This window comes from Schistocerca piceifrons, chromosome 11 (assembly GCF_021461385.2).
Source record: "Schistocerca piceifrons isolate TAMUIC-IGC-003096 chromosome 11, iqSchPice1.1, whole genome shotgun sequence".
Classification (NCBI taxonomy): domain Eukaryota; kingdom Metazoa; phylum Arthropoda; class Insecta; order Orthoptera; family Acrididae; genus Schistocerca; species Schistocerca piceifrons.
This window is the reverse complement of record NC_060148.1, coordinates 156,711,156-156,736,276: the sequence shown is the minus strand read 5'-3', so window position 1 is coordinate 156,736,276 and position 25,121 is coordinate 156,711,156. Positions and strand designations below refer to the sequence as shown.

At 40.7% G+C, this 25,121-nt stretch overlaps 1 protein-coding gene across 2 annotated transcripts in view; it reads left to right on the top strand.

Moving 5' to 3' along the window:
* LOC124720089 (zinc finger protein 724-like) overlaps positions 1-25,121 on the top strand; it is a 103,743-nt gene that overhangs the window by 72,843 nt on the left and 5,779 nt on the right. For both annotated transcript variants that reach the window (XM_047245370.1, XM_047245371.1), the window contains one exon: positions 3,425-3,462. In XM_047245370.1, coding sequence (XP_047101326.1) covers positions 3,425-3,462 — 38 coding nt within the window. The remainder of the gene's footprint in view (positions 1-3,424; positions 3,463-25,121) is intronic.

The following is a 25,121-nucleotide window of genomic DNA, read 5'->3' as shown; positions in this document are numbered from 1 at the left end:
TAAGAATAAAACTATTTTGGGATCTGAAGAACAAATCAGTATTTGATGCATACAGAGGGGCTTTGATCACAGCTGCACATGAATTTGGCATTGAATCCACAAGCTTCTGTAACAGGTCAATTGGGAGTTCAGACCATGGGTCCAGTAAGATACCAGAAAATTGAACACTTGTTGGTGGTTGTGATATGCGATAGTCTCTAGCAGTGCTAGTCTGCTACCTCCCAATCTTGAAGACATGCAAAACAGTTTGTCTCACATTAAGGAAGTGTTCTGTTTTGCTATACTTCTAGTTCTCTACAAGTAAACAATCACTGAGTGAATACCTGAGTCATAGTAGTTAATGAACACCATACCATTAAGGCAAGTTACTTACTTTTGAGGTAAAGGAATATATACTTATATTGTTGTTGTATGATATTGCTTGTTCACTAGATATGTAACCACAGCAGTGTGCAGCTCTTGATGGAGTGACACTTACATGCATTACTCTTTTGTGACAGCATACCAACACAACCGCAAAATACTTCTGAGCACTGCTGTAGCCTAACGAAACACTCCAAATACTGTTATCTGCATATTTGCAGTGCTCACTGTAACTTGTTTGCAGCACATATACAGTCGCTATGCTTTTACTGAGGAGGTACTACAAATGTGGAACAATTTCTTTTTCTTGTTCAATTACAGGCCACCTAAGATTTTACATTTATTTATGCTAATTCTTCATCTGTACACATTTTTCTTTCCACACATCTGACGTCCAATTTGTATCTTGTCTTTTTGGAACTGTTCTGCTGTGGAGAATTTACAAACTCAGTTCTGTTTCTGTATTTGGGTTGGTTTTAAATATCTTTCTTATTTATACAAGTTTCTTGTAGGTCTTTGTGCACTCCTGTAAGCCAATGAGGGTTTCTTTTTTTCTATGGTTTCAGTACTGCTGCACAGTTTTTGTTTCCAGTATGCTAATACTCATTAGCCTTCTTTGCCAAATTTTGTCTCCAGTTACTTTCCTACATATTTATCTATACTTCTGTATTGTTTCTGAATTTAAATGTTTGTGCTGGTGTTCTGTTTCCTAATATATTTACTTTTTTCGTAATTTTTGCTATTTTTGTTGATTCTAAAATTAGTATTTGTGATACAGGTGTGTATTCTGGCCAAATGACTGCCTTGCAATTCGGAGGTTCTGCAATTTTGGAGAATGAATTTTTACTATAAAAATCTTGTGTTAACTGAAATGCAAAAGTCAATCTTTCATAGTCTTCCTCTTGTGGTTCCATTTTCCCCACAATTTGGCTACATGTCTTCTCATAGATCCTTAAATTTGTCTTCCCCTGATCCTCCCACACTTCGTATTTGATTGGGATGTTGCAGTCCTGTTGTTACCCATTATTGCTTCACTGCTTCTTGTCGGAAGAGATGAGTAGTCATGCTTAGCCTACTGTTTCTCTTTCTCTCTGTTCTGTGCTTTCTCTACACTGTCAGTATTGCTAAATTATCTGCAAAAGTCAGAAAGACAATTTTGACATTATCCATTTTCTAACCAAGTAGTATTCAACTTCTGGTATTAGATTCTGACAACTGCTCCATGTGTTCAATGTTCACTTTTCTAGTATTATCTGAAAGAAGAATGGATTTAGTCCATTGCCTTGACTAAAGTCTGTTCATAACTCCTATGAGGCAGTAGTTCTTTCAAGAGAACTTGTGTTGTCTTCTGTATTTCAGATTCTTTAAGAATTTTGAATAAAAGCAGTCTTGCTTTGTAGTCATAAGCCTTCTAAAATTTTGCAGATGTATTCCAATAGTATTTTGCTCCTTTAGTCCTTTATCATTCTGCCCTTCACAGGACCATCCTGCCCTAAGCCATCTCTGATATATCTTGTATTTTAGGATTTCTGCTGTTGTTTCCTACTTGAACTTTTCATAGAATTTCTTTGGATGTTATGTGAACATGGTTATCGGTTATTCTAGGCCAGGTATCTTACTTTTATTATTCAGTGATAATGGTTAATGTCAACTGGTGTGTGTCTCACTCTGAAATTCATTATCTTTTTAGAATTGTGCTTTGTTGTTGGCACATAAGCTGTCTGATGTTCTCAAATCATATTATTGTTGACCTCATATCTTTTTAATGGTGTATGCTAAATGTCTTTTTCTTACCATTTTTCCTTTTTTCTTACATCCACAGTCAGGCAGACATTCATAAAGAAAAACATTTTCTGCCATGACTGTTATGGAATGTACTTATTCAAAATTCATTTGGCAGCTGTACGATTCTCAGGTGGTAGCTCAGTGTGAGGTCTGAATCCTTTACAATTCCTTTTCAGGTAATACGTTCCTTGTGTTAACCATGTTTACAGATTCCATATTCATTACAAGATGGGAGTCTTCATAATCTGTATGCCTAGACCATGGTAGTACGTCATGTACTAATTTCTATCAAAGTCATGTCATACTGCATGTCTTAATATCCATTCCCCAACCACTAGGCATGACATTTAATAACTTTGACTTAGTTCATAGTAAGCTGTCACTTGAGTATGGCATAAGTCAAAATACCAGTTGTGAATAAATACATTTAATAGCAGTTTAGACAGAAAATGTTCTCATTACCATTCTGTACCAGTCCGGAGATAAAAGTTTAATAATATTTGTATGTTTTCCTCTGGAACTTCATCAGATGCTTCTCAACATTGTTCTGAGGACTGTTTTACCTTCTTCATTGTTCTTGTTATCCTGATATATTGGTGCATGTTCATTAATTATTATGTACGTCTAATCTAAATATTGAATTATTACAGGGAGAGACTTTTTCTGGAGGTAATGAAAAATTTGGTACCGTTTGCAACATAATTACCATTTATGAATGTAGAGCCTAGTTCTGGAATAGTTTCGTGAATTTCTTCCCTATGTTCTCTGTGCAGAATCTACAGTTCTCTGAATGTGATATTTCTTCATCTGTGAATGTGTTATTTTGTAATGCCAATTTTAACTTGTTATCCATTTACAATGTTTGAAACTATTTTGAGTTTGCCAATAGTGTCACTTATTATGATGGATTCATCTGTCACTGAATGGCAGTTTTCATAATGGAAAATTTTACACAAGGCGTAAATGCATGACAGATTAAAGATGTTTTTGTTTACTTTCCTGTGTGAAGTGTCTAGTAGGAAGTATGGCTACAGCCAAATTACTGGCTTCTGTAGTTATTTACAGTACTAAAGACAGTGAGAAAATGGATAGCAAATTCTTACTAACATTCTGTTTTGTTAACTGTCACAGTTTATCATGTCCTCTTTAATGATATTTTCAAGCCTAACATAGGGCAATTTGTGGACCAATCACATGTTGGTGGACGTTAATAGAAATCTATTTATTTACTGTCTCATCAGTTGTAATTCACTGGCCATTTCTTCAAATATTTCAGGTGGAAACCTCAACAAGATACGCATCTGATAGTGCAAGGTATGTTTTCATAATTCACTGCAGAACTTTTTGAGAAATATAAATTTTTATTTATTAATTGTGAAAGTACTTCAGATATAAAACGCACTACTGTAATTATTCATTAATGCTGTTTTGCAACAACCATTATGTGACTATTCCTAGATAAATACAGCAAACGTCTGATAGTCATACAGGAAAGTAAAAGTTCAGGTGCCATATCCGCAGCTGTATTGTGCTTAATGCTGAACGTCACATGAAAATCACTGAAATACAACAGATTCATCTTGATGGGCACAAGTAAATGTCATACTGCAGTAGAACAAGTAAGAAAAAAGTGTTACTGGTTATATATCCAAAAGTTGGAGCTGATTCCCAGCCTTTCAGATTAATGAATATAGAGGTGAACACCTATTTCAATGCAGTGCCACAGTGGTGCACAGGTAACACACAAGCTTGTTATGGTGACAGTTTACAGGCCACCATCAAGAAGAATTGTAAGTAGCTGGTGCCAGTTTCAGTGAAGTTGTGAAGACTTAGCTGGAGAATCCTCATTATTTTCGTTTCTCTTTCGCCCTGGTGTGTTCGCGAAGGCTGCCCCATTCATTAGACACATTACAGATGACAAGGTAATGGATAATTCCCAGCTCCGGGTCAACAGGTAGGGTTCGCACTTACTCTCTAGGCCAGACCCAGAGAGCGGTGACTGCCTAGTCTGTTACCTGCCAAAATGACAATTGGCTTCTCTGTCAGGTGTTCGGGAGGTGTGACTTGAGGTGTGAACAGTCATTTACGGTGGGTGAATTCCCCCCCCCCCTCCCCCCCTGAAGAGGCCACCAGTTGGAAGGAGCATGCCATTTGAGATGTTGGCCATCATATGGGATTTTTTTTTTTTTCCAATGACTCAATCACCATCTTAGTGTGTGTCTACTAAATGTAAACAGAATGAGGGTAAAGATTTGAAGGCCCTCCCAGCTGCACGTCAGTTCCTCATGGTATCACGTACCAGAGGTGGTCGGTCCTTCACTATGGTTAATGCGTGCATTATTCCAAAAGGTGTTATTGCAGTTGCATGCCCTGTGAAATCCTGTTCTCATTTATGTAATGCAACTTTACTTCTGAAGAGGTATTGTGGTTTTCAAGCCCAACAGCTGCTTACAGCATCACTCCTCCAGAGTTATCCTGTTTGTGTTGAGGACCATTGTACACCGAACTCTTCACATGGTGTTCTTTACATTCTGATGTTAGATGGCCGCACCGAGGGAGAAATCCACACTTACCTCTCTAATCATGTCATCACTGCAGCCCTGTTGAGTAATGAAACAGATGGATGCCAACTTAATGCCCACATGCACTCCTTTTCTACCGTTTTCTTGTGTAGTGTTCGCCTCAAAGATTAAGGCAGGCTATGAAGTCATTCCCCCCCATGAACCATGGACCTTGCCGTTGGTGGGGAGTCTTGCGTGCCTCAATGATACAGATAGCCATACCGTAGGTGCAACCACAATGGAGGGGTATCTGTTGAGAGGCCAGACAAACGTGTGGTTCCTGAAGAGAGGCAGCAGCCTTTTCAGTAGTTGCAGGGGCAACAGTCTGGATGAAAGACTGATCTGGCCCTGTAACACTTACCAAAACAGCCTCGCTGTTTTGGTACTGCGAACGGCAGAAAGCAAGGGGAAACTACATTCATAATTTTTCCTGAGGGCATGCAGCTTAAATGATGATGGCGTCCTCTTGGGTAAAATATTCTGGAGGTAAAATAGTCCCCCATTCGGATCTCCGGGCAGGGACTACTCAAGAGGACATAGTTATCAGGAGAAAGAAAACACGTTCCACAGATCGGAGCATGGAATGTCAAATCCCTTAATCTGGCAGGTAGGTTAGAAAATTTAAAAAGGGAAATGGATAGGTTAAAGTTAGAATAGTGGGAATTAGTGAAGTTCGGTGGCAGGAAGAACAAGACTTTTGGTCACGTGAATACAGGGTTATAAATACAAAATCAAATAGGGGTAAGGCAGGAGTAGGTTTAATAATGGATAAAAAATAGGAGTGCGGGTAAGCTACTACAAACAGCGTAGTGAATGCCAAATTGTGGCAAAGACAGACACGAAGCCCACTCCTACTACAGTAGTACAACTTTATATGCCAACTAGCTCTGCAGATGATGAAGAAATTGATGAAATGTATGATGAGATAAAAGAAATTATTCAGGTAGTGAAGGGAGATAAAAATTTAATAGTCATGGGTGACTGTAATTTGACAGTAGGAAAAGGAAGAGAAGGAAACGTAGTAGGTGAATATGGATTGGGGCTACGAAATGAAAGAGGAAGCTGCCTGGTAGAATTTTGCATAACTTAATCATAACTAACACTTGGTTCAAGAATCATGAAAGAAGGTTGTATACATGGAAGAACCCTGCAGGTACTAGGTTTCAGATAGATTATATAATGGTAAGACAGAGATTTAGGAACCAGATTTTAAATTGTAAGACATTTCCAGGGGCAGATGTGGACTCTGGCCACAATCTATTGGTTATGAACTGTAGATTAAAACTGAAAGAAACTGCAAAAAGGTGGAAATTTAAGGAGATGGGACCTGGATAAACTGACTAAACCAGAGGTTGCACAGAGTTTCAGGGAGAGCATAAGGGAACAATTGACAGGAATGGGGGAAAGAAATACAGTAGAAGAAGAATGGGTAGCTTTGAGGAATGAAATAGTGAAGGCAGCAGAGGATCAAGTAAGTAAAAAGACGAGAGCTAGTAGAAATACATGGGTAACGGAAGAGATACTGAATTTAATTGATGAAAGGAGAAAATACAAAAATGCAGCAAGTGAAGCAGGCTAAAAGGAATACAAATGTCTCAAAAATGAGATCGACACGAAGTGCAGAATGGCTAAGCAGGGACTGCTAGAAGACAAATGTAAGGATGTAGAGGCTTATCTCATGAGGGGTAAGATAGATACTGCGTACAGGAAAATTAGAGAGACCTTTGGAGAAAAGAGAACCACTTGCATGAATATCAAGAGATCAGATGGAAACCCAGTTCTAAGCAAAGAAGGGAAAGCAGAAAGGTGGAAGGAGTATATAGAGGGTCTATACAGGGATGATGTTCTTGAGGACAATATTATGGAAATGGAAGAGGAGATAGATGAAGATGAAATCGGAGATATGATACTGCATGAAGAGTTTGACAGAGAACTGAAAGACCTGAGTCGAAACAAGGCTCCGGGAGTAGACAACATTCCATTAGAACTACTGACGGCCTTGGGAGAGCCAGTCCTGACAAAACTCTACCATCTGGTGAGCAAGATGTGTGAGACAGGCGAAATTCCCTCACACTTCTAGAAGAATATAATAATTCCAATCCCAAAGAAAGCAGGTGTTGACAGATGTGAAACTTACTGAACTTTCAGTTTAATAAGTCACAGCTGCAAAATACTAACGCGAATTCTTTACAAAAGAATGGAAAAACTGGTAGAAGCTGACCTCGGTGAAGATCAGTTTGGATTCCGTAGAAATGTTGGAACACGTGAGGCAATACTGACCCTACGACTTATCTTAGAAGTAAGATTGAGGAAAGGCAAACCTATGTTTCTAGCATTTGTAGACTTAGAGAAAGCTTTTGACAATGTTGACTGGAATACTCTCTTTCAAATTCTAAAGGTGGCAGGGGTAAAATACAGGGAGCAAAAGGCTATTTACAATTTGTACATAAAGTAGATGGCAGTTATAAAGAGTCGAGGGACATGAAAGGGAAGCAGTGGTTGGGATGGGAGTGAGACAGGGTTGTAGCCTATCCCCGATGTTATTCAATCTGTATATTGAGCAAGGAGTAAAGGAAACACAAGAAAAGTTCGGAGTAGGTATTAAAATCCATGCAGAAGAAATAAAAACTTTGAGGTTCGCCGATGACATTGTAATTCTGTCAGAGACAGCAAAGGACTTGAACAGAATGGTGGACAGTGTCTTGAAAGGAGGGTACAAGATGAACATCTACAAAAGCAAAACGAGGATAATGGAATGTAGTTGAATTAAGTCGCGTGATGGTGAGGGAATTAGATTAGGAAATGAGACTCTTAAAGTAGTAAAGGAGTTTTGCTATTTGTGGACCAAAATAACTGATGATGGTTGAAGTAGAGAGAATATAAAATGTATTCTGGCAATGGCAAGGAAAGCATTTTTGAAGAAGGGAAATTTGTTTACATCGAGTATAGATTTAAATGTCAGGAAGTCGTGTCTGAAATTATTTGTATGGAGTGTAGCCATGTATGGAAGTGAAACATGGACGATAAATAGTTTAGACAAGAAGAGAATAGAAGCTTTCGAAATGTGCTACAGAAGAATGCTGAAGATTAGATGGGTAGATCGCATAACTAATGAGGTATTGCATAGTATTGGGGAGGAGTTTGTGGCACAACTTCACTAGAAGGGGGGATCGGTTGGTAGGACATGTTCTGAAGCATCAAGGAATCACCAATTTAGTACTGGAGGGCAGCATGGAGGGTAAAACTCGTGGAGGGAGACCAATAGATGAATACACTAAGCAGATTCAGAAGGATGTAGGCTGCACTATGTACTGGGAGATGAAGAGGTTTGCACAGGATAGAGTAGTGTGGAGAGCTGCATCAAACCAGTCTCAGGACTGAAGACCACAATAACAACAACAACAACATGAAGTCATTACAGTCCAACCTATTCCAAACCAAATGATTGTAGGCACTACAGTCTGGAATGGCGCGACTGCTACGGTCGCAGGTTTGAATCTTGCCTTCGGCATGGATGTGTGTGATATCCTTAGGTTAGTTAGGTTTAAGTAGTTCTAAGTTCTATGGGGCTGATGACCTCAGCAGTTAAGTCCCATAGTGCTCAGAGCCATTTGAACCATTTTGAACCAGATGATTCCCTACAGGTTTCAACATTATAATAAAACACGTATCCTGTCAAAACATGGCCAAATGTGTTACTCTTGGCAGAGGTGCTCATGAGGGCAGCTGTTTGCCTCCTCTCTGCTGTATCAATTGCAATCCCATGAATGTCCCATGTGTCTCAATGAGCAAGCCATCCAGGAGATCTGAGTGAAGTGCATCAAACCCCACTCTGTTACTTGCAGTTGTTAGCTAGTCAAAATCCGTGCATTTTAGCATCTGGCATGTACAGACCCATTTTTGCTATGCCGTGCGTAACGGAGGATATGCCCATCCATACTTGCAACCTCAAGTTCAGTATTGCAGTAGTGAAATCACCCTGGTCACAGTAGCATCCCTGTCTCCTACTACAGCTGTGCAACAAGCCATCATATCTTTGCCCCTGGTGGGGAAATCACTTGCCACTCAACTGTCAATCTGAAAGGACAAAAGCAATACTCCCACAAAGACTTTCTACAGCTAAAAACAGTCTTCATCTTTCAACTAGAAAGTTCTAAGAACTCCCTGACTTGGAGATCATTGACAGTGGTTTTGGCACATATACCCTCACCTGGATGACCAGTTTGCTGGTGCCCACTGCCTACTGATTTTCTGCCGTGGAATTCAGACTGACCCAGGGAGAGTGCCAATATGTTTGTAGATCTCGTGGAACAGGATTCTCCATCCTCTGCCCCCTGTAGCAGTGAATTTTTGAAGGTGAGCTCTCAGCAGCCACCAGGGTGACTAATCTTCATTTGTTCCCTCCTCCCCAATCCCCATTATGACTGTTCTCCAATGGAACATTCATGGCATTAAATCCAACAATGAGGAATTACAGCTGCTCTTGAAATTGCAGTGTCCACTTGTTTTCTGCTTCCAAGAAAAAAAAATTGTCCTCATAACCCCTTTGATCTCTCATGTTTCCTTCTGGTCCTCTGTGACCTCTCCCCCCCCCCCCCCCCCCTTCCAGGGCAGAATTCCCACCTCATGGGGGAGTCACACTGGCCATCCATCTAACATGTGACTGCTAGCTGTTGCAATCATAATTTTCCTTCCTCATTTCACCTTTTCTCTTTGTAACATCTACACCCCTCCATCATTTGCTGTTACCAAGTCGGACTTACTCTAGCTCATTGGCCAGCTCTCTCACTCCTTTTTGCTGCTTGGCGACTTTAATGCCCACCATCTGCCTTGGGGCTTTTAGAGAACCTGTCCAAGAGGTTCCCTCTTAGCTGACCTACTGAATCACCTCTTACCACTGGAGCACCACGTTTCTTTCAGATTCCATGCACATTTATTACCAGTTGGACCTGATGTTCTTCACTGTCCAGCTCACCTGCCATCTTGAATGGCCTGTTCCCTCTGACACATACTCAAGTGATCACTTCCTGTGTGCTATCCATTTACCAACTCCTACCCTACCTGAGTGCAAATTTAGTTGGTAGCTTTCTGAGGCTGACTGGGGACTTTACCCCTCCATCACGACCTTTACACAGCTGTGATGACCAGGTAAAGTATCTTCCAAACGTTATCCGTACCGCCAAAGAATGTTCCATACTGTGCACTTCAAGTTTATTGTGGTGGGTCCAGGTTCCTGGTGGACTGAAGCATGCAGCAATGTGATTCACTTGCAGAGATGTGCTCTCCACATTTTGAACCATCATCCTGATACATCTGCTGGAGGGCTGGTATCCCCTGTAGTCCTTACATGTGGGGCTTCGGAGGCCATCTGCCCCATTTACTAGAGGAAGTTTTGAAAGACAGTTTTCTGAAGGTTTATATGGTTTGACTTGTCACACACATTTATCCAGGAAAATGTGGTGACTGAATGCTCGTCCTGCATATCATTGTCTTTGCTATCCCCATTAACCATATTATGGAATCTCCCAACAGACATCTCATCTTCCTTTTCGTCAAGAATTTTACAATCTGTTACAGTTACACACCAACGTGTCTCCTCAGGGGCGTCTTCAGCATCGTTCCTATCATCTTTCCTCATGAAGCATAGGCAGTGGCTCCCTTTTCCACTGCCAAAACCTTTTGTATTAATATTTGGCAGCGGAATGAGTTTCTTACACCCTCTTTACATCTTGGGCCTTTTGTTCTTCCATTCACTGAAACTAGAAAATTCCTGGGGCTCATGTCTGATAGGAAATTACATTGGTCCTCCCATGTATTCTTACCTGGCTATACATAGTACCCAGTTCCTCAGTGTCCTACATCTCGGAAGTGGTACTTCCAGGGGAGTGGATCGACCACCCTTCTCCATTTTTTTTATGCCATGTCCATTCATAACTAGACTGTGGATGTTTAATTCATTCTTCTGCACCTCTTTCCATCATTTGCTGCTGTCTTAACACACTCCACCATCATGGAATATGTTTCACCACTGGCAGTTTTTTCACCAGCCCGGTTGAGAGTCTATGCAGAAGACGCTGAACTAGTAGTCATACTGGCATGATGACCTCCTCAGTGAATAGGCATGCCGTTTCTCTTTCACGCCTGACCACTTATCCTATTTCCTCTTATTTGATGACTCCCTTGCCTGCTAGTACGGGGCATGCCATTCTTCTCAGTTATCTCCTGGAGTTCTCTTTTGGCTTCTGCTTTGGCAGCTTAACTTCACGGTGCCTGCCAGTTTCCTGATGGTTGTCAACCCTTTGCCATCTTGCCTTCATGTTGCAGCTCATGTTCACTGTGGACTTCATTTTCTTCACTTTTATGAACAGGACCCACTGTAGGAAAAAACGCATGAACAGTATGCACTAATCTGCCGTCAAGGTACAAAATTCGTTGCAATATTACACTCTACACGAATTGTACTGACTGGCAGTTGGTTCACCAGTTGATAACTCAAATTTTATCAGTATTGTGCACCATCACTTGTCCCTCTGAGAAACCTAGTAGCCATCCTATTAAATGTTTGTGACTGAAGTCCGGAATGTGCTTTGTTTCTATCTCTGATTTAAACATATTAACGTTTGCATGCACCTCATATCTCAAATCTTTTAACAAAACGTTTCAAGTATACATATGAATTGCCAATGTTGCAAGTGCCAGGAAGTATTGACACAACTTCCCCATTTCCTAGATGCAATTTATCATTAACTATGTGGAGCTGCTACTGCTGGTTCAGTTAAAATCCTGTATTTGTCACTCTATGAGGCTTCCATTCACGCTTTTGGGGTTTTACATGCATTGGTCATGTGTGATATTGGATCACATGTTTTTTATAGTTTCAGGGTATATTTTAACATTCGACGTTTTCAAAATTATTAACTGTAACAGCGTAGGCAATCTTTCAAATTCCTTGTTCCCAATTCTTATCGCCTTCTTGGTTAAACATATTGAGTGCTTACCTAACAAATATGGTTTTGCCCTGATGACCCTATATGTTCTGTCTTAACTCATAAATCCTCCTCCTCCTCCTCCTCCTCCTCCTCCTGTTTCTGGTTTCATCCATAGTCCATGACAGCTCTTTCAACCTGTCAGTTACTGGCTTAAATGTTACTGGGAGACCCTGGTCTCATTGCAGTTGACCTAACTTTCATGAAAGTAACTTCTGTCAGATTGCCTTCCGTACCTCAGTTCTTAACATTACACTTTTTTGACAACATGCTGCTGCATACTAAGCCATTTTTGAGACCATTTACAACTTATGTGTACTTTGAGACAGTCGGTGGTAATGGATGTGAAGTGCCTTAGCTATCACATTCTTGTTCCACACATATGCTAGTTTTGCATTGACTTCTTTAATTTCTTGTTGACACACAGTTCACTTTCCTGTATTCGAACATTCAACACCTCAACATTCATAGCATCTCCCTTCACAAGACATTCAGTTCCATTAATTTTGTGTTGATTGACTCCATTTTTTTGTCAAATGCACGTACTTTGCATCCTATGGATGAATGTGCAACACGTGTAAATTTGTACATAGTCTACAATATACTGAAACAGGTGCATTGCCTTTTTGAAGAATCATTTTGAAATTTTGTTTCTATTGACCCTAATTCAATTTACTAGTTTCATCTGTAACCAGCAAGCTATACTGAGAGTTACTCCAGCAATCCTCATACATAACGAATTCATTGAGTGACATGTCAGTTCCTACCTGTACTTGGAAAATATGCTTTAAATTCAGATTGTCCTGTTCGAAAGTTGTAAGGTTGGTGTATCCCAGACCAACAGCTTTGGTATGCTGAAGTATGTCTCACTGAAATAAAATGTATTGTCTTTCATGTGGTGAGCAAAGCAGAAATGTCAGCAGATATCCTGATTTTCCACCGAGATGTTGCCAAATATGAATGTGCTGTTTGGTTTTACGTTTTCAGGTGGTGCAATATCACTACTTTTGCTGGCATTTTAGTATGTTAGTGCCTTAACTCCATGCAAAATCTCCTGCAGTAGCTGATATTTTGACTGAAACAGAATTTTGAAAAATATGTACATGCTGTAAGTGGACTCCCACAGGATATGTCAACAGTGTAAAAACTAGATTATTTTCTGCAGCATGAAACCCTAATAACCAAAGCACCTTTAATATCAGGAAGTAATGATCTGCTCATCTTGTTCTTTTGGTTTCTACCTTCATCACTGCAGGATCAGTCATTTAAAGACCCTTGTGGTGAGACTTTCGTCCACTTGCTTATTGTGGTAACTGTTTATTTACATCGAAATGGAGGAATTTTATAAACTGTTACTTACAGCTGGGTATATAAACAAACTTAAATGAGATCGTAATTCATTGCCCATATCTGGTAATGTTGAAACATATATTTCCACTTCCATTAATGCACAGAATGCATAATGGAGTCGAGCTATGGTAGTTTCCAATCAGTGGAAATTTTGGCAAGATATCGACAGTAGACTACTGCACAATGTGCTGTAGAATTGGAGGATATGTGACTGCCATCTTTGCCAACACAGTAGCTCATCCTGTACTGCATTTTATTAAAATGTTAAAAATCAGCTCCTGTAGGTCTGTGCTCCATCTGTTGTTAAATATTTTAACTGTACCAACTGAATCCCCTACAGAGATGGTAAGATCACCTGGTAACATTAGGGGAGAGCAAACTTTTCTGTGGAACAAGGCTGAAATCTGTCACATTGCATGGTCACTGTCATTCATCCAATGCGAATATTACCTTGTCATCACTAAATTGATGGTTCTCAAGAAATGCTACTTATAAGAACTCCCTATTCGAAATTACACTGACAATAACAAGCTTACACCTACTGGTATTCAAACAGTAGGTTTGATTGAACCGCATTATGTTGACACCAGATGCCTGCTGCTGCAACAACTTCACCTTTCGTGCAAGGAAAGCACATAGCGTTAGTGAGAAGCTTATTTGCTAATTTTCTCTGTTCATCAGCATCAATACTGAAATTGGCTCACAACGGACTTTTGTTGCATGACATCCTTATCCTTTAATATTTGTCACAAGTGAGCGAATTATTTATCTGTTGCTGTAAGTATATTTTCGCCACATCTACTAATATTATAGTTGTAATGGTACTATTATTATTTTATTATTGTTATTTTGTGCACATTTGTGTGTTTATCAGGAACATTTATACACTTTATTAACTGTGTAGTCCATAGACCCACTGGCTGAATTGCATCACTCATTTGTTTTGTGTTACTTGTAGCACTTAGATCATGCAATCCAATGGTAGCTCTCATAGTAGCAGCAGTAGCACATCAGAGTACTGTGAGCTGACACGTTTTTACAAGAAGTGGCTTGTTTTAAATTTTGTCAGTGTTCCTTACCTTCAACTCCTATACTTCGTATATGTTTGTGTATTTACCACGCCAACTCTGGTATGGATGGATATAGTAATTGCGGTGTTCAGATGTGAATCAAGTTGGTGATTCTTCTCTCAGAGCTCCAGGCAGTGTTGTCCACCAATTGGTCCACTACTGTGGTCACCCTGGGTACTGCCCGCACTGAGATTGACCTCTCACTTGTGGTTGAGTGGGAATAATTCCAGCATGTGGGTGGCAGTGAAAGAATTTCCATGTTGCCAATCGGATAGCTGGCTCAGTTCGTCTGATGAACAATTTGGTTTCTGTCTATGGCTGATGAAATCCATGAGCCAGGTGAAGTCGGTTGCCATGTTCCAGAGGAAGCCTCTCAGCGTGCAATACAGGACATTCACTGAGGGTAGTCTTACTGGTGATTGGAAGCTCTGGTGTTAGGTGTGTAATGGCACCATTTAGAGACACGATTGCATAGGAGGGGAAGGAATCCAAAATGCATACTGTGTGGAGTCTTTACAGATGAGAAATGGGTGCTCCCAGATGCCATGAAATGCATGGAATAGCCAGCAGTAGGTGGTGGCTCGTGTTGGTACTGACAATATGTGCCACATTGCATTGGAAGAGGTTCTCTCTGGTTTCAGGCGACTAGCTAGTAAAGACTGCCAGTCTTGCTTGTGAGATGAAGGCGGAGTGCACCATCTGAAGCATCATGGGCAGAACTGAAAGTGGTTCTTTTGTACAGAGTGGAGTGAAGGTCTGAATCAGACAGTTCTGCAACTGTGTAGGTTGCAGATTCCTCGACTAGCGCCAAAAGGTGGTGGATTTACGGGTTCTGCTAAGCGGGTCAGGACTCAACTACACAAATGAAGCAATTCCACGAGTATGGGGATGTGTAGAGGAGACTGGGCTCTTTTAGGTTAGAGGGTCTCAGGTAAGTGCAGAAAGGGCTTCAGTTTAAAAGGCTGCAATTAGAACACTGAAAGAGGGTAGATACACCACAATAAAGGCATGGAAATAAGTTCAGCTGAAATTTTTCAAGACACCTAACCATATTTCAAAGAATAGATGAAATACAGTTGGTGTTGTAGTGTTCATTGCTGTTCAAAGTAGTTTACCTTGTAGTGAAATTTAAGTAGATAGTTCCTTTGAGGTAGTACAGATGGCGATCAATTAAAAGTTCTGGGTTCAGATGCCATGGTCCATCTGTAAAACTACTTCCTGACGTTTTGTTGCCAACTGCAGGCAACATCTTCGGAGTTGAGTCAATGATGGGTGCCAAGCCATGGATTTCCCGTTTATATAGCATGCATAGAGGGCACCAACATATGTATCACATCGTTGGAACAAAGTCAACCGCCATATCCTGACTAACTTTAAGCCTTCCTTTTTTCTGTTGAAATCATTGTGGTGTTCCTGAATTTCTATAGCTTTCCTGTACATACGTGAATAATAATCGATGTTCTGGCTAAAAATGGTTCAAATGGCTCTGAGCACTATGGGACTCAACTTCTGAGGTCATCAGTCCCCTTGAACTTAGAACTACTTAAACCTAACTAATTTAAGGACATCACACACATCCATGGCCAAGGCAGGATTTGAACCGGCCACCGTAGCGGTCACGCGGTTCCAGACTAGCGCCTAGAACGACTCAGCCACTCCGGCCGGCTATGATTAGTACATGTGGAGCTTATACCTACCAACTGGAAAAAAATAATAAGTTCCCTTCACGGATGCTCTGACTTGGATGAAACAGATGCTGAACAGCTCAAAGAAAACTTGTCATTTGAAATAGGTATGCCACTCATATATTGGCGAAAATAAAAGTTTAATGTCAGTGGTAGACATAAAGCGTCGTCTGAAACCGTGCTGAATGCTGTGTCTGAAAATTATTTTGAACATTGGTTTCAGAAGCACACTGAAAGTGTAAATGGTTGCGAAAACATCGTTGACATCTTAATAACCATCGCCAAACAGGGGGTATAACAGGTACAGGGATTAGTGACCACAATGTTGTTGAGCCATTAGGAGTTCACAAGAGTGAATACTGTAACATCAAAATCAAAACTCACCAAAATAAACGCATAGTACATGCCCTTGAAAAAGCAGATAAAAATTCACTTGACACATCCCAATGAGACAGTCTCCGCTCCTTCAGATAAGTCTTTCTAAACATAGTCCAGATGCAGTTTAAAGTAAAATAAGTAATATCTGAGAGATACATATCAAATAAATAATAAGTGGTACTGACACAAAGCAGGTCAGACCAGTGTTGCAGAAGCAATGAAATACACGTCAAATTTAAAAGAACGCAAAATGCATAAGATTGCCGAAGTCTTACAGAAGCTCGAAATTTAGTGCAAACTTCAATGACAGATGCTTTTAATAGTTTCCAGAACGACATTCTGTCTCGAAATCTGGTAGAAAACCCAAAGAAATTCTGGTTGTATGTAAAGTATGCAATCGACAAGGTGCGTTAATACCTTCACTGCACGATAGCAATGGTAAAATTATTGGCGACAGTGCTACTAAAGCGAGTCACTAAAGACGGTTTTCATAAATTCATTCACAGGAAAAGCAAGGTATTCCTGAATTGTAATCAAGAATAACTGCCTACATGAGTAACTTGGAAGTAGGTATCCTAAATGTGGTGGAGTAGCTTAACACTTAAGAAAGGCAATGCCTCTAGTCCAGACTGTACACCATTCAGGTTCCTTTCAGAATATGCTGATACAGTAGCTCCATATTTAGCAGTCATATACAACTCTTCAACTGCAGACTCTTCAGCATCACTTACTCAATCAAATGTGGTAGAGTATACAACTCCAGTTACTGCAACACCAGGCAGTTTGGCAACTCCTTGGACTGTACGGAGCAAGAAGGCACCTCAACAGCTACCTTGACAACTAGACAGACAGAAGCCAGGTTGGGTAGTAGATCGAGAAATGCAAGATCGCCAAGGAACAGGAACACTTTTAATGCCTGGATCCAGAACTTATGTAAGTGAACCAACTCAGTGAATTTTAGAGGAGGATAATCAGAGTGACCAGTTAAAAACACCACTAAGGCTCATACACCTAAACATACAGTTCCTTAGAAATAAGCTTAATATATTACAGGTTTTTGTAAATGAACAGTCACCTCATATAGTAGTGTTAACTGAGCATGGATTAAAATATGATGAAATTATTTACTGTAAACTAGAGGGGTACTTCTTAGCAAATAGTTATAGTAGACAGCAACATCAGGGTGGTGGTGTGGCAGTTTACATTAGTGAGAATCTTGAGTACAAGAAAATAAACTATCTAGACCAGTACAACAAAGAAGGCTTGATTGAAGTGACAGGCATTGAAGTCCACACCAAAGAGTGTAGAGAGGTTATGAGAAAACAAAGTTATTGGGATTTATCATCCACCAAAGGCTGATGTAGTTAGCTTCGTAGACATATTTAGTAGAGTAGTGGGACGTTGTGGTCCCAGTGATCTAACTATACTTGGTGATCTGAATATTGAGGCAAAATCTTCCAGTTTAATATGAGGTTAATAGATACTCTTAACCCATATAATCTCATAAATGTAGTAAATAGTGATACCAGAGTAACAAAGTCCACATTTAGCAGAATTGATTACGTTATACTATGTAAACATATTAAAGACAGTCTTAGGTGCTGGAATATGGATCTTCACTACCCTGACCACAAATGCTAGCTTGTAGAGTATGTAAACACGAGCATCCCAAAAATGACAAAAGTTATCGAAAATAAAGTATTCCTAAAAGAGGGTAACATCCTTGCCCTAAGAAACAAATTAGCTATAGAGGACTGGGATCTGGTTTGCCAGACTGAAGGATCTGAAAACAGATGGGCCAAATTCTATGATACTATGCTAAGACACTTTGACAGATGCTGCCCTATTACAAAAATACAAAGTGTGTTCACCCATAACCAAAGTGCAAAAACCAACAGACTGATACTTCCAGCAAATATGATAAAACTCAGGCAAAACATCCAGGACCTGGAAGTGTTACACAAGTCAACAAACCTGCAGGTTTTTAAGGCCAAGTACAATGGAGCCAAGAAAATCTTTAAGAAAGAGCTTTCAGATCTAAGAAAACAGATATACAGCAGTGAAATAGCTCAATCAGACAATATAGCCAAGACCTCATGGAGAATTGTAAATCAGTTTCCCAAAGCCACACTGAAGCCAGAAACTGAAATTGTAAATATAAGACATGAAGGAAACACAGTTAAATATCCTAATAAAGTCTGCAGTGTTTTCAATAAATACTTTATATCTGCAGCTGGTAGTCCAGTTAATAACACAATTGTGAGTAGTGAGGTAAAGCTCTGCCCCTTTGAAGAGCCACCTTTTGAATTCAAACAAGTCAGTGAAAAAGAAATAGGCAGGATAATAAATAACCTAAAGAATAAGTTCTCATCTGGATGGGATGGTTTGAGTAGTATCTTGATTAAAAAATGTAATAAGGAATTAGTTAAAATAATCACCCACCTGGTGAACTGCAGTATTAGAGAACATACATTTCCAAATGTATTGAAATGGAGCACAGTTAAACCAGTGCATAAAAAAGGATCAAAGGAATAGGTTTCAAATTTCAGGCCCATTTCATTAATACCTGTCTTCAGCAAAGTATTTGAAGTTGTGCTGCTGACACAACTTAGTGACTATTTCTTGAAAAATAAGTTCCTAACAGAGACAACATGGATTCCGAAAAGATCATAGTACTATCACAGCAATTATGGAATTTCTTCACAAAACGTGTGGTGCCCTTGATCAAGGAATGCAAACAGCTGGCATATTTCTAGACCTTACTAAAGCCTTTGACTCGGTAAACCATGAGTTACTTTTAAGTAAACTTGAGTCATACAATTTAAATGCTGCATCCATGCAATTGCTGGCTACATATTTATTTAACCGCAAGCAGTGTACAAAGCTGACTTACAAAATCAATAATCAGATCATTAATTTCCAGTCCAAATATGAGACAGTCACACAAGGTGTACCCCAGGGTTCAATTTTGGGCCCTTTCCTTTTCCTAATGTACATAAATAATATAGAGCAACCTTTCAACTCCCAATTGGTAACTTATGCAGACAATACCTCACTGTTATTTCTTGGTAAACAAAATAATGAGTTAACGTTGGTAGCAACTGAGGGACTACATCAAATAACTGCTTATATCCAAGATCAAGGTTTGAAAGTTAATATCAGTAAATCTCAGTTATTGCCATTTAAACTTACAAACTCACACCAAACCTCTGTCAGTAACTCCTATGGAAACGATATCATCTTTTAACATGGAAAAATGTATTGCCACCCAGTAAAAAATTTTTCACTGTAGAAAGCGCGTTTCTAGCTGGGAAGTCTGAGAATTTTTTCTTGTCTTGATATACACCCAGTTAAGAAGGTTTAAGTCTTCCATATGAAATGAAGTGCCTATTGAGAAGAAACGCCGTGCACAGGTGATACAGTTGTTTTATCAAAATAGCAGCACTGCATTGCAGGAATATCATTGAAATAAATAGCTGAGAGGAGGCCCCATGTCAATAAATGTATTGAAGAATACAATCAAGGAATTTGAAGAAATAGGTGAATTGAGTGGTGCAGCAGCTTCAGCTTATCATGCAGCACCTGCCTCAAATTCTGCAGTAAGTGCTGGAGTTCTCACAGTATCCCTCCCTCTGTCTCCCCCTCTCCCTCCCTCCCTCCCCCCTCTCTCTCTGCCCCCTCTCTCTCACCCCCCCCTCTCTCTCTTCCCCCCCCTCTCTCTCTCTTCCCCCCCTCTCTTCCCCCCTCTCTCTCTCTCTTCCCCCCTCTCTCTCTCTCTCCCCCCCCTCTCTTCCCCCCCCTCTCTCTCTCTCCCCCCCTCTCTCTCTTCCCCCCCTCTCTCTCTCTCTCTTCCCCCCTCCCTCTCTTCCCCCCCTCTCTCTCTCCCCCCCCTCTCTCTGTCTCTCTCTTCCCCCCCTCTCTCTCTCTTCCCCCCCTCTCTCTCTCTTCCACCCCCCCTCTCTCTCTCTTCCACCCCCCCTCTCTCTCTCTTCCACCCCCCCTCTCTCTCTCTTCCACCCCCCCTCTCTCTCTCTTCCACCCCCCCTCTCTCTCTCTTCCACCCCCCCCTCTCTCTCTCTCTCTTCCCCCCCTCTCTCTTCCCCCCTCTCTCCCCCCCCTCTCTCTCTCTCTCTTCCCCCCCCTCTCTCTCTCTTCCCCCCCTCTCTCTCTCTTCCCCCCCTCTCTCTCTCTTCCCCCCCTCTCTCTCTCTTCCCCCCCTCTCTCTCTCTTCCCCCCCTCTCTCTCTCTTCCCCCCCTCTCTCTCTCTTCCCCCCCCCCTCTCTCTCCCCCCCTCTCTCTCCCCCTGCCTACACACACACACACACACACACACACACACACACACACACACACACACACACACACACACACACTGCCTCTGACTCCCCCAGTCAACAGTTCAGATTTTATGGCATATTTTACACTAGTATCTCTATAAGGCTCCCTGTGTGTTGCTAAAGAACCCCCAAGATAGGCTACAACACCTTCAGTTTGCCTTCATTTTTGGCATCCATGGAAATGGATGACTTTTGGCTGGGGAATATTCTTTGGATGGACAAGGCATATTTTACTCTGCATGGGGCTGTGAATGCACAGAACCGTCACATATGGGGGTTTTCCTCCCATATCTTTTGCAGGACCATCCCTTGCACCCAGCTTATGTGATATTGTGGTGTGATTTCACAAGCCCCCTGCATTCTCAGTCAGTGTTCCTTGGAGATAATGACACGTCGTGCACCTCTTAGGTGAACATTCACATGTGAACTTCATAAGGACCTTGTTATGTAACGTGATTCCAGCATTTCTGGAACACACGTGCACCATTATTTTGATGATATGTCAGTTGTTGAGTGAACCATTGGTTTCATGTAAACTTCAATATCACCTGCATTATATCTTCGCAGTTTCAAGAAATGTGGCCTTCGAGATACCCTGACGTAAATTCATGTGACGTGGATGTTGGGGTATGTGAAAGATTTATTGGGGATGTATCCAGATACTCCAGATCAGAAAGATATCATATGATGACAGTTAATCTGATTACACTGGATATGATAACTATGTCATACCATGTCATGGACACAACATGTTGCAGAGTCAGTAGACCATTTTGAACATGTAACTTCTGATCATATCCTAACAAAGTTACCGGAACCACCATTATCATTGGTCTGATCGTTCTCCTATTTTCCTGCCCTGAAATCTCATTCTCACTGCTTATAGCGCTATATTTTCACCTGGAGGCGGAAAATGAAAAATTATATTTCAGTGTGCTTGGTGAGGACACCAGTTAATATGCATCCTGCAATGTCACAGCATCGTGCAATGTACAGAGCGCATACTGCAGCAACCAGAACACTGTCAGTTTGATTTTAATCACTTAAAACGCTTTGGATCGACTTCTTGTAATGATGACAGGGCGTTGTTCAGACAATGTTACCCTCAGTAAATTCATAATAAAGTTCCTATGACGTCTTGCAGAGGTAGCACACTCGCTCTGTGATTGATACTCAGCAGGGGTTTTTATCAACAGCTTGTGTTTATTGTTGTGATTAGAGTGTAATAACTGTGGTGACTTCTGTCAGTGTCTTTTACAATATGCAGTGTGTGCCATGTGTGTCTAACCATTCAAACCAGCCTGAACAGAGTTTTGTCTGCAGCTCGTGGTCTAGTACCTGGCATTGCTGCTTCTGGATCGTAGGATCCTGGGTTCGATTCCTGGCTGGGTTGGGGGTTTTCTCTGCCCAATGACTGGATGTTTGCACGGTCATCATCATCATTCTTGACAGTAGCTACATTGAACTGTGTAAAAAAAGACTGTAAAAATTGGAATGATGACAGTGCAGTTGAGCGCCCCACAAACCAATCATCATCATCATCATCATCATCATCATCATCATCATCATACATGAGTTCTCAGAGTAAAAGAACTGTACTTGAACGTTTATTTGGATAAATGATATATGAAGTTCTGGATGACAGTAATATTCATCAAGATTACACGATTGAAATTGGTGATACAAATTCAGAAGAGGGTCTGGGTGATGCTGGTGGAAATGATAATGATAACAGAGGGCATAGTCATATCACCATGATTCCTGCTTTTATGGTAGGGGAAACTGAAATGGAGAAATGCACAACCCAAGCAATGTTTGTGCTAGACAATGTAACATTGCTGTGAGATTCCTGCCCTGTGACTTAGTGGTAATGCGTTGGGTAGAAATGGAGACATAGAACAAGAAATCAGGTGTACTTTTCCCTCAACGTATTTTAGATGAGATTCAACAGTGATGAAACAAAATCTGGATAATATAAAAATATTCAAAAGAACATACCTTCTTTACTTGATATTGATATTTCTGAGATAAAAGCTTTAATAGGCTTGCTTGTATTCACAACAGTCTCCAACCCTGGCATCAAGTGCATTGACAATGTTTCCTTAGTAGGTGGAACCAGATGTAGTATTTTCACGGTAATGTAAGAAACGACGCACCAGGGTAGCCGAGAGCACTAATGCACTGCTTCCTGGATTAGTGTAGGTGTGTAGGCGTGCTGACCCCGGATCGAATCCGCCTGGCGGATTATCGACGAAGGGCCAATGTGCCGGCCAGACTGGATGTGGTTTTTCGATGGTTTTCTACATCCTGCTAGGTGAATACCAGGCTAGTCCCCACATTCCGCCTCAGTTACACATTAGCACTTTCCCATGGATTACACTGGATGCAGACAGTTGGGGTACACTAATATGTCCCGGGGGGGGGGGGGGGGGGGAGGTAGTAGTCTTTGGGAGTTGCTACATCATCGTAATACTAGCCTGTATATGTAATGACACTTCGCAACCAGCCTCAGCCAAAAGACCGATTAAAGTTTGCAAAGTCCCATTAATCCCTCGACGCAACTAGTTGTTGGGTAGAGGGGTACCGAAGTAGAGAGATCGAGTGTAAGAAGCTGTTTTTGTTCATAATGACAAAAAGAAATGGCTCTGAGCACTATGGAACTTAACATCTATGGTCATCAGTCCCCTAGAACTACTTAAACCTAACTAACCTAAGGACATCACACACATCCATGCCTGAGGCAGGATTCGAACCTGCGGCCGTAGCGGTCATGCGGTTCCAGACTGAAGCGCTAGAACTGCACGGCCACACCGGCCGGCTCATAATGACAGCTCTTTGGTTTGAGAATCGAGAGAACAAAAGAAGGAATAAAATTGAGGTAACAGCTATCTTGCCAAAATTTTTAACAAATGTAGTGTAAACCATCAGCAGTGTTACTGTCCAGGCTGTAGTATGTGTGTTGATAAAATACACCTGCACTTCCATCGTCACTGCAACCATCAAAAAGAAACACAAAGCATATCTATTTAAAAAAGCTGATAAAAATGTTCTTAACGCCTTTTTAAGAGACAGTCTTCACTCCTTCTGATGTGAACATGTAAGTGTAGAAAAGTTGTGCAATGTTTTCTAAGAGATAGTATCGACAGCAATTGAGAGATATATACCACATAAATTAATAAGTGATGGTACTGATCTCCCGTGGTACACAAGACAGGTCGTATCGTTGTTGCAGAAGCAACGAAAAAAGCATGCCAAGTTTAAAAGAACACAAAATCCTTAAGATTGGCAAAGTTTTCCAGAAGTTCGAAATATGGCGCGTACTTCAATGCGAGATGCTTTTAATAATTTTCACAACTAAATTCTGTCTCGAATTCTTGCAGAAAATCCAAAGAGATTCTGTTCGTACATAAAGCACACCAGTGGCAAGACGCGATACCTTCACTGTGCGATAACAACGGTGAAGTCACTGATGACTGTCACTAAAGCAAATTTATTAAACACGGTTTTCCAAAACTTTTTCACCAAAGAAGACGAAGTAAATATTCCCGAATTCCAATAATCAAGAACAACTGCCAAGATGAGAAACATAGTAGATATCCTCAGAGTAACAAAACAGCTTAAATCACTTAATAAAGGCAAGGCCTCTGGTCCAGATTGTATACCAGTCAGGTTCCTGTCAGAGTAGGCTGATAAATAGCTCCATATTTAGCAATTATATACAACCACTCGCTCACAGAAAGATCTGTAGCTAAAGACTGGAAAATTGCTCAAGTAACTCCAATACCCAAAAAGGGAAGTAGGAGTAATACGCTGAATCACAGGCCTATATCACTAACGTCGATTTTCAGTAGGATTTTGGAACATTCCCTCGAAGGAAAAGAGTTATTGACACATAGTCAGCACGGTTTCAGAAAACGTTCTTCTGAAACACAACTAGCTCTTTACACTCATGAAGTAATGAGTCTTATTGACAGGGGATGTCAAATTGATGCTATATTTTTAGATTTCCAGAAGGCTTTCGACACCATTCCTCACAAGCATCTTCTAACCAAACTGTGTGCCTACGGAATATCCCCCGAGTTGTGTGACTGAAGTAGTGATTTCCTGTCAGAAAGGTCACAGAGCGTAGTGATAGATGGAAAGTCATCAAGTAAAACAGAAGTAATATCCGGCGCTCCCAAAGGAAATGTTATAGGCCCTCTATTGTTCCTGATGTATATTAATAACACAGGAGACAGTCTGAGTAGCCTTCTTAGATTGTTTGCGGATGATGCTGTCATTTACCGTCATGTAAAGTCATCAAATGATCAAAACTACTTGCAAAATGATTTAGATAAGATATCTGTATGGTGCGAAAAGTGGCAATTGACCCTGAATAATGAAAAGTACGAAGTTATTACATGAGTACTAAAAGAAATCAGCTAAATTTCGATTATATGATAAGTCAAACAAATCTGAACGCTGTAAATTCAATTAAATAGTTAGGGATTACAATTACAAATAACCTTAATTGGAACGATCACCTAGATAATATTGTGGGTAGAGCAAACCAAAGACTATGATTCACTGGCAGAACACGTAGAAGGTACAACAGGTCTACTAAAGA